The 13,501-nt window shown below is 41.9% G+C and overlaps 1 protein-coding gene across 1 annotated transcript; it reads left to right on the top strand.

The window, feature by feature from the left end:
• The first annotated feature begins 313 nt into the window (after window positions 1-313).
• Window positions 314-13,216, top strand: ostc (oligosaccharyltransferase complex subunit). Its single transcript, XM_060831904.1, has 4 exons — window positions 314-512; window positions 7,410-7,503; window positions 8,114-8,311; window positions 13,069-13,216. Exons 1-4 carry the CDS (start codon window positions 374-376, stop codon window positions 13,085-13,087), a joined length of 450 nt encoding a protein of 149 aa, XP_060687887.1. The 5' UTR covers window positions 314-373; the 3' UTR covers window positions 13,088-13,216.
• Window positions 13,217-13,501: the final 285 nt, after the last annotated feature.

Raw genomic sequence — 13,501 nt, 5'->3', positions numbered from 1 at the left:
TGCGTGAAAAAGTTGCCCATTAGGTCCCTTTTAAATCTTTCCCTCTCACCCGCTAGTTCTGGACTGCCTCATCCCCGGGGGGGGGGGAAAAAAACCTTTTCTGTTTCTTGAACAATTCTACATCTCTGGCAAAGGATAGTGCCAGAGTAACTGCACCGACTGTAAGGCTCTTTGGGACGTCCTGGAAATGAAGCTGTGCAGAGCCTCATGTAACAACCGCAGTGGCAACAGTCCTTGTGACATCATCAGTCCCACCGCACCGCCTGGGCGCGGGTCACGTGACGGGCCCAGGAGCGGGGCGGGGCCTCGCGCAGACCGGAAGTTGACCGTCGGGGTTTCCGGGCCACGTTGCGCTGGAGGTCAGTGCCTGGAGATGGAGGCGGTGTTCGCGCTGCCGTTCGCGGTGTTGGAATGTCCCAACGTGAAGCTCAAGAAGCCGGGCTGGCTTCACATGCCGTCCGCCATGACCGTCTACGCCCTGGTCATCATCTCCTATTTCCTCATCACCGGCGGTGAGTGAGTGACCGACCCCCCTTCCCCTCCCCCTCCCCCCGCGGTACCGTCTCCCGGAGCAACCAGCTCCCATACCCGGCCTGAGACCTCCCTGAGATACCGGGCAGACTTACTCTCGAAGGAGGGCGTCTCACTTTGAACTAGTCCCATCTTGACTCTTGTTTACAGGGTCAAACTTTAAACTTTCTGTTTGCTGATGAACAAACCTGGTTAGGAAACTTCAGCTTGAGCAGAGTTTAAAAAAAAATCACACAACACCAGGTTATAGTCCAGCAGGAATTCCAATTAAATCTGTTGGACTATAACCTGGTGTTGTGAGATTTTTTTAAGTTTGTACACCCCGGTCCAACACTGGCATCTCCAAATCAGTTGAGCAGAGGCTGTAAGGTGTGTGCAAAAGGGATAGCAAGAATTGGAGTATAATATGGGAATTCCAAACTATAAAGCGTTTGTGGCCCAGAAAAGGGCCACTTGACCAAACGTTATTTGTGCTGAAAAAATAGGCCACCTAACGTAATCACACTTTCCCTCATTTGGTCCATGGCTTTGCAGGTTGCAGCGCTTGAGTTGTATACTGAGATAGAAAATCGTAGAATCCCTACAATGTGGAACTGGCCATTTGGCCAAACAAGACCACACCAACCCTCTGGGTATACCTTCCAGACCCATCACCTACCCTTTAACCCTACATTTCTCACTACTAATACACCTAACCTACACATCCCTGAACACTATGGGCAATTTAGCACCTAAACATGTTTGGAGTGTGGGAGGAAGCGGAAACACCTAGAGGAAACACAGGCAGACGTGGGGAGAATGTGCAAACTCTACACAACCAGTTGCCTGAGGCTGGAATCAAACCTAGGTCTCTGGATCTTTTCAATGAATTAAGGTTTTCAGAATCTACCATCCTCTGGGTGAAGAAAATCATCATCCTCATAATTGTTCTATGAATCACTTGAAATCTGTGTCCCCTAGACACTGATCTCTTTGCTAAAGTAAACAGGCCCTTTCCCGTCCATTTTATGCAGGCCCCCTTCAGATTTGAACATTTCAATCAAATCTCTCCTCAGCCTCTTCTGTTCCAAAGAGATCAGCTCCTGCCTCTTCAACACACTTTCTCCCCCCCCCCCCCAACTGTCATTCTAAAGTCCTGGCAACATCTTTGTAAATATCCTCTGCAACCTCTGGTGAATTTCACCCTTTTTGAAATGAAGTGACCAGACCTGCACACAGTATGTTGCCTAAATAATGATTGATTTATACAGCTTCAGCATTGCCAGACAATTCCTAGCTTGGGTATATAGGTAAACATTTTTTTTTGTTCATTAGGGGGATGTGGGTGTCACTGGCTGGGCCATGTTTATTATCTGTCCCGAATTGCCCTTAAAGTGGTGGTGAGTTGCTGTCTTGGACTGCTGCAATCCATGTGCTATAGGTAGATGCACAGTGCTGTTAAAGAGGGAATTCCATGGCCAAGAGAAATAAGAGTCATATATTTCCAAGTAAGGATAGTGAGTGGCTTGCAGGTGATGGTCTTAACCAACTTATTGACCTCATTTATAGACATTGACTCTGAAGTTCTTAATTTCCATTGCAACCCTTCATATTCTCCATTGATTGGAAATTCATTAGCCTTGTTTAATCTCTGCAAATATATCACTTTGCACTTGTCAGGGGTTGCATTCCATTTGCACTAGACTTACGGTCAAGTGCAATTTCACATAGTCACGAAGGAGACATCACAGAGTCATAGAGTCATAAAGATGTACAGATGGAAACAAACCCTTTAGTCCAACTTGTCCATGCTGACCAGATATCCCAACCCAACCTAGTCCCCCCTGCCAGTACCTGGCCCCTGTCCCTCCAAACCATTCCTATTCATATACCATCCAGACGCCTTTTAAATGTTGCAATTGTACTAGCCTCTATCACTTCCTCTAGTAGCTCATTCCATACACGCACCACCCTCTGCGTGAAAAAGTTGCCCCATAGGTCTCTTTTATATCTTTTCCTTCTCACCCTAAGCCTATGCCTTTTAGTTCTGGACCCCCTCCCCCTGCCAGTGGGAAAAACCTCTTCTATTTATCCTGTCCATGCCCCTCATGACTTTATAAACCTCTATAAGGTCACCCCTCAGCCTTCGACTCAAGCGAAATCAGCCCCAGCCTATTCAGCCTCTCCCTATACCTCAAATCCTTCAAACCTGGCAACATCCTTGTAAAGAATTGCATGCAATTTTCCAAAAGTTGCCTAACCAATGTCCTATACAACCACAATATGACCTCCCAACTCCTGTACTCTTTCTTCTGAGCAACAAAGGAAAGCATACCAAATGCCGCCTTCACTACCTTATCTACCTACAACTCTACTTTCAAGGAGGTACGAAACTGCACTCCAAGGTCTCTTTGTTCAGCAACACGCCCTAGGATCTTACCATTAAGTGTATATGTCCTACTATGATTTGCTTTCCCAAAATTCAGCTCCTCGCATTTATCTAAACTAAACTCCATCTGCCACTTCTCAACCTATTGACCCAGCTGATGAAATCCCATTGTAATCTGAGGTAACCTTCTTCGTTGTCCACCACACCTCCAATTTTGGTGACATCTGCGAACTTAGTAACTACACCCCTTATGCTCACATCCAAGTCATTTATATAAATGATAAAAATTAGTGGACCCAGCACCGATTCACGTGGCACTCCACTGGTCACAGACCTCCATTCTGAAAACAGCCTTCCAGCACCATCCTCTGTCTTCTACATTTGAGCCAGTTCTGTATCCAAATGGCTAGTTCTCCCTGTATTCCATGAGATCTAACCTTGCTAATGAATCTCACATGGGGAACCTTGTCAAATGCCTTACTGATGTCCATATAGGTCACGTCTGTCGCTCTGCCCTCCTCAATCTTCTTTGTTACTTCTTCAAAAAACTTAATCAGGTTTGTGAGACATAATTTCCCAAGGACAAAGCCATGTTGACTATCCCTAATCAATCCTTGCTTTTCCAAATACATGTAAATCCTGTCCCTCAGAATTTCTGCCAACAAAATGCCCACCATCGATGCCAGGCTCATTGGTCGATAGTTCCCTGTCTTGTCCTTACCACCTTTCTTAAATAGTGGCACCACGTTAGCCAACCTCCAGTCTTCCAGCACCTCACCTGTGACAATCGATGATACAAATATCTCAACAATTGGCCCAGCAATCACTTCTCTAGTTTCCCAGAGTTCTAGGCTACACCTGATCAGGTCCTGGGGATTTATCCACTTTTATGCATTTCAAGACATTCAGCACTTCCTCCTCTGTAGTATACATTGTGAGAGATATACAGCTCAAGTGAGTATTTAGAATTTGAAAACACCATGGGAATAGCATTGGATTAATCAAAATCCAAAATCAAGAGCTCAGCACAAAAGGGTGACATCGTAGGTACATTCATTAGTTGGTGATAGCTGCTAATCCGACTATAATAGCTTACTTTCAGATTGAAGGTAGATAGGGGTAATATTTAAAGGTTATAAATCATAAGATCAGAAGCAGTCGCACCCATTGGATTCACTCTGTCAAATTGGTTCATGGGCAGAAGGGTGTGACTACATATGGGGCTAGTGAAAGGATCCAGGAGGTAATGCTGAAGGAGCCTCAGCCTTGAGCTTGTCATAGAGCCAGAGAGCTGTACAGCATGGAAACAGACCCTTCAGTCCAACTTGTCCATGCTGACAGCTATCCTAAATTAATCTAGTCCCATTTGCCAGTATTTGGCCCATATCCCCCTCAACTCTTCCTATTCATATACCCATCCAGATGCCTTTTAAATGTTGTAATTGTACGAACCTTCACCACATCCTCACGCAGCTTATTCCATGCATGTGTGACAAAGTTGCCCTGTAGGTCCTTTTTTAATCTACCCCCACCTTAAACCACATCCTCCAGTTTTGGACTCCTACAGGGCCATAGTCCCTGACCTCTCCTCATATCACAAGTCTTTCATCTCAGGGATCATTTTTGTAAACCTCCAGTGGATCTACCTCCAACGTCAGCACATCTTTCCTGAGATGCAGGGCTCAAAACTGCCCTCAATATTCCAAATGCGGTCTGACCAGAGCCTTATACACTTCAGCAGTATATTTCTGCTCTTGTACTCTAGCTCTCTTGAAATGAATGTTAACATTCAATTTGTCGTCTGAACTGTTAACTGAACTTGCATGTTAATCTTAAGAGAATCTTGATCGAGGACTTCCAAGTTACTTTGTGCTTTAGATTTCCAAAGCCTTTCCTCGTTTAGAAAATAGTCTATACTTCTGTTCTTCCTACCAAAGTGCATACCCTCACACTTTTCCACATTATATTGCATCTGCCACTTCTTTGCCCACTTTCCTAGCCTGTCCATGTCCTACTGCAGCCTGAAAAAGCTTAGCAGGTCTGGCAGCGTCTGTGAAGGGAAATTAGAGTTAATGTTTTAGATTCGGTAACCTTTCCTCAGAACAGTTCTGATGAAAGCTCATCTGGCCTGAAACATTTACCTCTGATTTTTCTTCACAGATGCTGCCAGACCTGATCTTTTCCAGCAACTTCTCTTTTTGTATCAGATTGACAGCATCGCAGTTCTTTTGGCTTTCCTTCTGTGGCCTCCCTGCTTCCTCACACTATGTGCTCCTCCACAAATCATCATGTCACCTACAAACTTAGCAGCAATGCCCTCCGTTTCTTTGTCCAGATTGTTAATATATAATGTGAATAGATTAGGTCCCAGCGCACACCCCTGCACAATTCCACTATGTTCAACACAGAGCTAATCTTTGCTGTTCGTCTGCCTTACCCTGTATGCTCCTTGATGATTTATAGAGGTGGCTGTCCCACTTTCTGGGAGCACATTTACGTTGAACCCATTGAATGCTTCCTACTGCTCAGAGAAATTGATTTATCTTCAAGTAACTCTTTCAATCCACTTTGTTGAATCTCTGGCTAAGTAAAATTGGCTTTGCTTCAACTTGGAGCTCTTAATTGATATTTGTCTTTTTCCTTAATTATGTTAAAACTAACTGAATTATAATCAGTGCCACTCCTCTGCTTTCCAGCTTCATTCCCTAAAGCAAATCCATATTTTTCCCTCCCTTGTTGGACTTGCTGAATACTGACCAAAAACAATTCTTCTGAATGCACCTCATAATTCTACTCAATTCCCATCATACTGAAACTATCCAAGTTAATATGAGGGTAATTAAACTCCTCTAGTTTTGCTTTCCTATTGTTCTTTTATTTCTCAGATGTTTGCCGTGTATTTGCTGCTCTCTCTCGCGCGCGCTCTCGCGTGCTCTCTCTCGCGCTCTGACTCTTTGGGGGTCTACAGTATTCTGTTAGGAGAAAGTGAGGACTCATTCCTGAAGAAGGGCTTATGCCTGAAACGTCAATTCTCCTGCTCCTCGGATGCTGCCTGGCCTGCTGTGTTTTTCCAGCACCACATTTTTCAACTACAGTATCCTGTTGGCTGTGTGACTCCCAGTGTGTTATTCAGCTTAATTCACAAAATTTTATTTGTTTATCCTTCTACCATATCACCATTCCTCACAACTGTACGTGTTTCTTTGACCAAAATTACCCTTTTCCTATCTTTTATCAGCCTCCATCTCTCTGGTCTGAAAGCTCTGTAAGCAGGCACATTGAAATGTCATCCCAATCCCCCTTCAGGGCCTATTTCTGACATGGTTGTGATATCATGCTGCCTTGCTTCTATCTGTGCCCTCAGCTTGATTGCCTTATTTTGCTATACTTCCTTCCACTGATGTACATATCCTTGAGCACTGCTATTTTTTTTAATCCCCAGCCTTTGTTTTCTGCTCCCTCCAGACTCACCCACTAACTTTCTGCATCTAATTTTCATTTCGGATATTGTCTCAACTGCATGTACTGGCGTGTCCCTGTTACTTTGCTAAACTAGTTTAAAATAGCAACATGTCCAGCAACAAATTTAATTTCAACTCTATTCAGGTGTAAATCAGCTGGACCTCGTAGCTCCCGTGGCCTCCAGAACTAGTCCCGTACTTAACTAATATCCTAGCAATGCATTCTCCGATGATCCTATCCTCCTTTTCTTGTATTCACTTGCATGTGACAGTGGGAGTAATCTTAAGATTCTGCTTGCTTATTTTCTACTGAGTACCCTAAATCCTGACTGCTAGGTCACATCCCTCTTTCTCCCTATGTTATTGGTTTAATGTGGGCCATAGCTGCTGACTGATCACCTTCCTACCTCAGGAAGCTCATCACCATCCTGGACTCACCAATAAACTTCTCCATTTTGGCAAAAAAGCGAGAGAGAAACAGCATGTTACATAAATGGAGAGATTACAGAGGGACCTTTAAGGTATAGAGCGATGTGAATGTCCTTGTACATGAATCAATAAAGTCAGTACGCAGATATAATAAGTGAATAGGAAAACAAATGGGAAATCAAGAGGAATGAAATATGAGAGGATGTTTTGCTACATTCGTTTCATCTGAATGAACCCAGCTTCAAAAGCACCCTAGAAACCTGTCAAGGTGGTTCCCCTGTGTGAGAGAGTTTAGTACCAGAGGCTCTGAATAACGGGTCACGTATTTCATATAGAGATAAGGAAGAATTTCTTCTTTCAGGATAGTGAATCTCTGGGATTCTTTGCCACAGCGGGTTGTTGTGGCTAAGAGATTTTTCACCAGTAAGGGAACTGAGGGAATACCACGAAAAGGCAGAAGTGGAATTGAGAATTAGGAGATCAGCCATAATTATCCTGAATGCTCCTAGTCGATATTTAATCATAAGACATTTTTTTCCCAATGCTGTTTTCGTTTTTAAATATGCAAACGTATTTAGATTCTTTGCTGTAGATTTAAAAGATATTTGCTGCTTTATTAGGTATCATTTATGATGTCATTGTGGAGCCTCCAAGTGTGGGATCAATGACAGATGAACATGGCCACCAGAGGCCTGTAGCCTTCTTAGCATACAGGTATATCTGCTTTGTTATTGCAGCCTTTTTTTTTGCTTTCATTTGTGTAATGTTAGCTAGCTTTGTGTCAGTAGGTTATTTTGGATTAGTGGCATCAGAGTTGATCTATATTCTGATCTACGCTCCTATCCCATTTTGCAGAGCTGTTGCACTTTTTCCTCTAGGCTAAGAGTGCATAGACCTGCAGTGCCCAGGAATCGAACCCATGCACTTGTTTTTTTGTTGGAATATGAGGGCATTAATGACAGATGCACTGGATCAGTGAGGAAAATAAGAATGTCTGTCCATCCTGTCTGCTCATACACTCCAAAAAACATCTCTTTCTGTTGTTTTTTTCAAGTGTCCCAGTTTTTTTGATGCATTAAGAGCCTGTTTTGGAGCATGAAACAGTTTTATCATTATTAAGATAAATGAACTTTTTTGTGATTTGTAATCAAAAAATCATCAAAATGGGAAGTGTGTGTGTCTGACGCTTAACAGATAGACTTAGATCCGAGAGATAATTTTATCTAAAATTAACTCCCGTGTTTATGGTGATTTGTTCCCATACTTTTCTCATTTTGGAGACATTGCATATTAGATCTAATAATCTCTCATTTCATCTTTTCAGAGTCAATGGACAGTACATTATGGAAGGTCTTGCCTCAAGTTTTCTGTTTACAATGGGAGGGCTAGGGTTCATAATCTTGGATCGCTCAAATGCTCCCAACATTCCAAAGCTGAATAGGTTTCTACTATTGTTCATTGGTTTTGTCAGTGTCCTGTTGAGCTTCTTCATGGCTAGAGTCTTCATGAGAATGAAACTGCCGTAAGTATCAAATGCTGATCTAGTATCATCTTTATTTTGAATGATGCATGCCAGTATGTATCCTTATTTTGTCTGAGCATATTTTAAATTTTTTAAATTTAGAATTTAATAATGTTCAAGGAAAATCAGCCAGATAAGAGGGTTTGATTACCTGTAACACCTTTTTTGGAAGTATGTCTTGATTTTATTGTAATGATACTTGATAATACAATCAGTGAAGTTAGCCAAATGGAGTTGTATATGGTAAGCATCAATTAATAAGTTCTTTAATTGACCTTACACTGACTAGGCAATTTGCAGATTTCCATTTGGGATGATTTGTAGGACCCAATTAATATTCAGTCTGGGGAGACTTCACTAATTTTCACATTGCCCCATGCTCTCATTTGGGATTTCAAGCACTCTAAAGAAAATCAGGATATTCTATTTAAATAAAATCATTCTCAATATACTGCTGTGGGAGGTGAGCCCTTCTCTCCATTGCCTTGCAGTAGCTGCCGTTTAGCACAGGAAGTGGGAGAATTGATTTGAAAACATTACTTCAATAGTCTTCAATGACTACCATGGCCCACTGTTCTTGCATTGCTTCTAGTGTAACAAAAGAGCAGGCACGCACAGGAACAAACAGGCCATGTGCAGTCAATGTTCCTTTAAGCTGCACATATTTAAATCTTAAAAGAACTATGTGGTACAACAAACCTCTTTGGGCAACGGAAGTTAAAAGTTCAGTATTCCAGCTGCTTTGTCAAAGGTCTTCATTTCTCTATTTAGATTAGATTAGTTTCACCACAGTTTGGGAACAGACCCTTCGGCCCAACAAGTCCACGCCAACCCTCCAAAGTGTAACCCACCCAGACCTATTCTCCTACCCTATACTTACCCCTGACTAATCTCAAAATACACAACAAACATAGATCATATTATTTGTGGCCATACCACTATGTCCACCCTAGGCACTCCCAGCCTTGAGGTGAAGCCAGCACAGTCTGGAGACTTGGTACTGGATCAGACTGGGGTTGGAAGGACTTGTTATTCTGAACTTTATAATTCTTTATTTTTCTAATTTATTCCCTTTTTTTAACCTAAGATGATATGAAGGTCTGTAATGCTAGACATTTTATTTCTTTATTTTTCTAACTTTTTTCCAAAGAATTTGGGCTTAAGAATCTGCACCTAGGTACATTTATACCTAAGATGGTGCTGTAAGTGGTGACTTGTAAACTTTTCACTGTACTCATGTGAGTACGTGACAATAAAGCTAGTTCCAATTCAATGTCCAAATTAAACACTTTTTAAAAATTTTACAATATGAATTTTTAGAAGGCGGCACAGTGGCTCAGTGGTTAGCACTGCTGCCTCACAGCACCAGGGACCCATCAAGAATTCACAAGGAATTAAGGGCTACGGGGAGAATGCGGGTAAGTGGAGTTGAAATGCCCATCCGCCATGATTGAATGGCGGAGTGGACTCGATGGTCCGAATGGCCTTACTTCCACTCCTATGTCTTATGGTCTTATGTCTTAATGCACCTAACACTACGGGCAATTTAGCATGGCCAGTTCATCTGCACATCTTTGGACTGTGGGAGAAAACCAGAGCACCCGGAGGAAACCCATGCAGACACTGGGAGAATGTGCAAACTCTACACAGACAGTCGCCCAAGGCTGGAATCGAACCTTACAGCACCATCTTAGGTATAAATGTACCTAGGTGCAGATTCTTAAGTACAAATTCTTCAGAAAAAAATCAGAAAAATAAAGAAATAAAATGTCTAGCATTACAGACCTTCATGTCATCTTAGGTAAAAAAAAGGAATAAATTAGAAAAATAAAGAATTATAAAGTTCAGAATAACAAGACCTTCCAACCCCAGTCTGATCCAGCACCAAGTCTCCAGACTGTGCTGGCTTCACCTCAAGGCTGGGAGTGCCTAGGGTGGACATAGTGGTATGGCCACGAATAAAATGTGATCTATGTTTGTTGTGTATTTTGAGATTCTCACACTTGATCAATCCTTCTTTACTCCACCTCTTTTTCTAAGAAGTGATGGTCAGGGGCATTGTGCTCCAGTAAGAATGTTTACATATGCTCTTGTGTTTAGTGGGAAATACTTCAGAAGTATAGATGAGTCTGAGAACTGTTCCTGATCAAGTTGGTGAATGGGTAGCTGTCCTCAGTAACTTGTTTCATAAAGAAATCTTTGGGGTTTGGTTAGCTTAGTTGGCTGGATGGCTGGGTTGCGATACTGAGTGATGCCAACAGTGTGGTTTGATTCCTGCACTCCAGTTGAGAAGATCATCGGTGACTGTCTTCTCAACCTCTCCTCTCCCCTGAGGTCATAGTCATAGAGTTATAAGAGATGTACATCTCGGAAACAAACCCTTCGGTTCAACTCGTCCACGCTGACCAGATATACCAACCATTTGCCAGTATCCGGCCCATATACCTCCAAACCCTTCCTATTCATATACCCATCCAGATACCTTTTAAACGTTGCAATTGAACCAGCTTCCACCGCTTCCTCTGGCAGCACATTCCATACATATACCACCCTCTGCATTAAAAAGTTACCCCATAGGTCTCTTTTTATATCTTTTTCCTCTCACCCTAAACCTATGCCCTCTAGTTCTGGACTCCCCCGCCCCAGGGAAAATACTTTTCTATTTATCCTATCCATGCCCCTCATGATTTTATAAAACTTTATAAGGTCACCCCTCAGCTTCCGACTCTCCAGCAAAAACAACCCCGCCTATTCAGCCTCTCCCTATAGCTCAAATCCTCCAACCCTGGCATCATCTTTGTAAATTTTACCTGAACCCTTTCAAGTTTCACAACGCCCTTCCGATAGGAAGGAGACCAGAATTGCATGCAGTATTCCAAAAGTGGCCTAACCAATGTCCTGTACAATGTGATGACCCTCAGGTTAAACCACTACCAACCCATGTATGTAAAAAAAAATAATCACTGGAACTATTCTGGTAAAACCCTTAACCAGTCAAGGACCTTCACATGTTTCCTAAAGAGTGTTGGCCAGAAGTGGATGCAGTGTGCTAGTCATGGCTTAACCAGAGCTTCGCAAAGGTTTAGCATTACTTTTCTGCTTTTATAGTCAGTATCTGTATTTACGAAGATTGAAGTCCCACATGCTTTGCTTCTCTCAATTTATCATGTGCATCAATCTTCGAAGGTGTTTTGTCCACTTTCCTCTGTTCCTGCACATTATTTAGAACGGGGCTGTTAAGTCCTTATCAATTCTTCGTAGCCCATCTGCCAAAAATAAATGACCTAATATTTCTCTGCATTAAATTCCGTCTGCCACTTGTCTGTCCTTTCTGTTCGGTTATGTGTGACCTGTTGCAGGCAATTTGTATCATCTGCACTTTGCCATTCGCCCATGTTTGGTATCACCAGCAATTTTTTAAAAATATTTTATTCAGTATTCCAAGATTCAAGTTATTTATATGTAGCAGGGGACCTTTCTCTTGGAGACCTATCGAACATCCTCAGCACGATTTTACCATTTTTTTCTTAACTCTTAACAGACTGGACTCTGTCCCTTGAAGGACATCTCTCTCTCCAGCACTGCAATGTCTTCCTGAATCAGCACTCCCTCTGCTTTGCTTTTTTTTCCCACCCTTGTATCTTTTCTGAAGACATTACATCCTTTACATTGTATATTAAACCCACTTGACTATTATGCAAGGCAGATAACATAATGCGAGACTCTCAATGATGTCTCAGTTTTTTTCTCTAATTATGGATTTGCCTATTACAGCTTAATTTCTATACTTTGCTATTCTCTTTCCCACTCCTTTCTCTTCTCCTCTCCCCAAAAGCACAGACATTTTCCCATAAGTACCATGATCTGGTCTGTAGTCCTACAGAGTATTGGCAGTCATTAATATGAAGTACCTGTTTAAAATGGCACATGCCTTGTAGATTCCTGTATAACCGCTTCTTCCAACGTTTCCAGATGGTCACTCACCGACTGTGCTAATTTATTACCTGTGTGGTGAATATACGATCCTGGAATATAGAGTCCAGGAAACCATTATCCTCCCTGACAGTCCAGTGACTCCAATTGCTGCTCAAGCTGAGATTCTGGCCTTGAGCTTAAGCATCTGGAGATTCTTACCACATGCATTTGCTGAGGTGCTTGAAATGTCCCTGTTCTGTCGCACTATAATTTCATTAAGACAGTAGTCACTTGTCTGCGAACCCTCCATGCCTTGCACTGCTTCCTCATGGACTTGCCCTTTTACCAGCTCACTGCTTTGTGACAGGGAGGAGGAAGCTTTGCTAATTGGTGAAGTTCTGTTGTTACACCCACCACCACCGTATCTGATTAATGTACTGGAAATCGCATCAATCTTATACAGACATACAAATGCTGGAGAAACTCAGCAAGTCTGGCAGCATCTATGGAGAGAGAAAGAGAGTTGAATGTTTTGAATCTGACATGACCCTGAAGCTGTTTTGAACAAGTGTCATATTAGACTCAAAAGGTTACTTCTATTTCTGTCTTCACAGATGCTGCCAGATCTACAGTCTCTCCAGTATTCTGTACTGCTGCAGATTTACATTATCTGCAATGTTTTGCTTTGATTTGAATCAAATCATAATTTGTTTCATGGTGAACATCTGAATCTCTCTATTAGTTTTGATTTATAGAAACCTGAGCTCATTTTCTTGAAAAGGGAATAGATAAAGTTGTTGTAATATTGTAATGTTTTTATTAAGATCTGAATTTTTTTTCAGGGGTTACTTGATGGGTTAATGTAACTTGAAGCATCAAAGCCAGAATTCCTGAATGAAGCTGATCAACCGAAAGCTGTATAAAATGGCATGGTGTAATTTGAAAACAAAAGAGAATTTGTAAAGAACAGAAATAAATTTTTTTACAAGACTTGTGTTAAATATCTTTATGAATCATTTGTTAGTTCATACAACTCTTTTCAATTTCAAAATACTGATACTGATGTGGGATTGTGTTGAGATTAGGGAGTGGTGAAAATAGCTTCTTTATTGAACATCTGCAGTAGCACAGTTCGAGATTGTGATGGAAACCGAAGTACAATTTTACAGTAGCCTCTTTATACATAGTTCTTGCATCCATTAAAATTTTAGCACTATGGTGTCACATCGTTGTATCTATTGTACACACAAGTTTGAATGCTGTCTGTCCTTGGGA

This window comes from Hemiscyllium ocellatum, chromosome 1 (assembly GCF_020745735.1).
Source record: "Hemiscyllium ocellatum isolate sHemOce1 chromosome 1, sHemOce1.pat.X.cur, whole genome shotgun sequence".
NCBI classification, from domain to species: domain Eukaryota; kingdom Metazoa; phylum Chordata; class Chondrichthyes; order Orectolobiformes; family Hemiscylliidae; genus Hemiscyllium; species Hemiscyllium ocellatum.
Note: the sequence above shows the minus strand (reverse complement) of the source record. Positions and strands in the feature narration are given on the sequence as shown.

Bases quoted from the DNA above. Each gene is read 5' to 3' on its own strand.
- ostc (XM_060831904.1), top strand. From the start codon at position 374: ATGGAGGCGGTGTTCGCGCTGCCGTTCGCGGTGTTGGAATGTCCCAAC. The intron at 513-7,409 runs GTGAGTGAGTGA...CTGCTTTATTAG, and splicing joins CTATTTCCTCATCACCGGCG to GTATCATTTATGATGTCATT. The intron at 7,504-8,113 runs GTATATCTGCTT...TCATCTTTTCAG, and splicing joins GTAGCCTTCTTAGCATACAG to AGTCAATGGACAGTACATTA.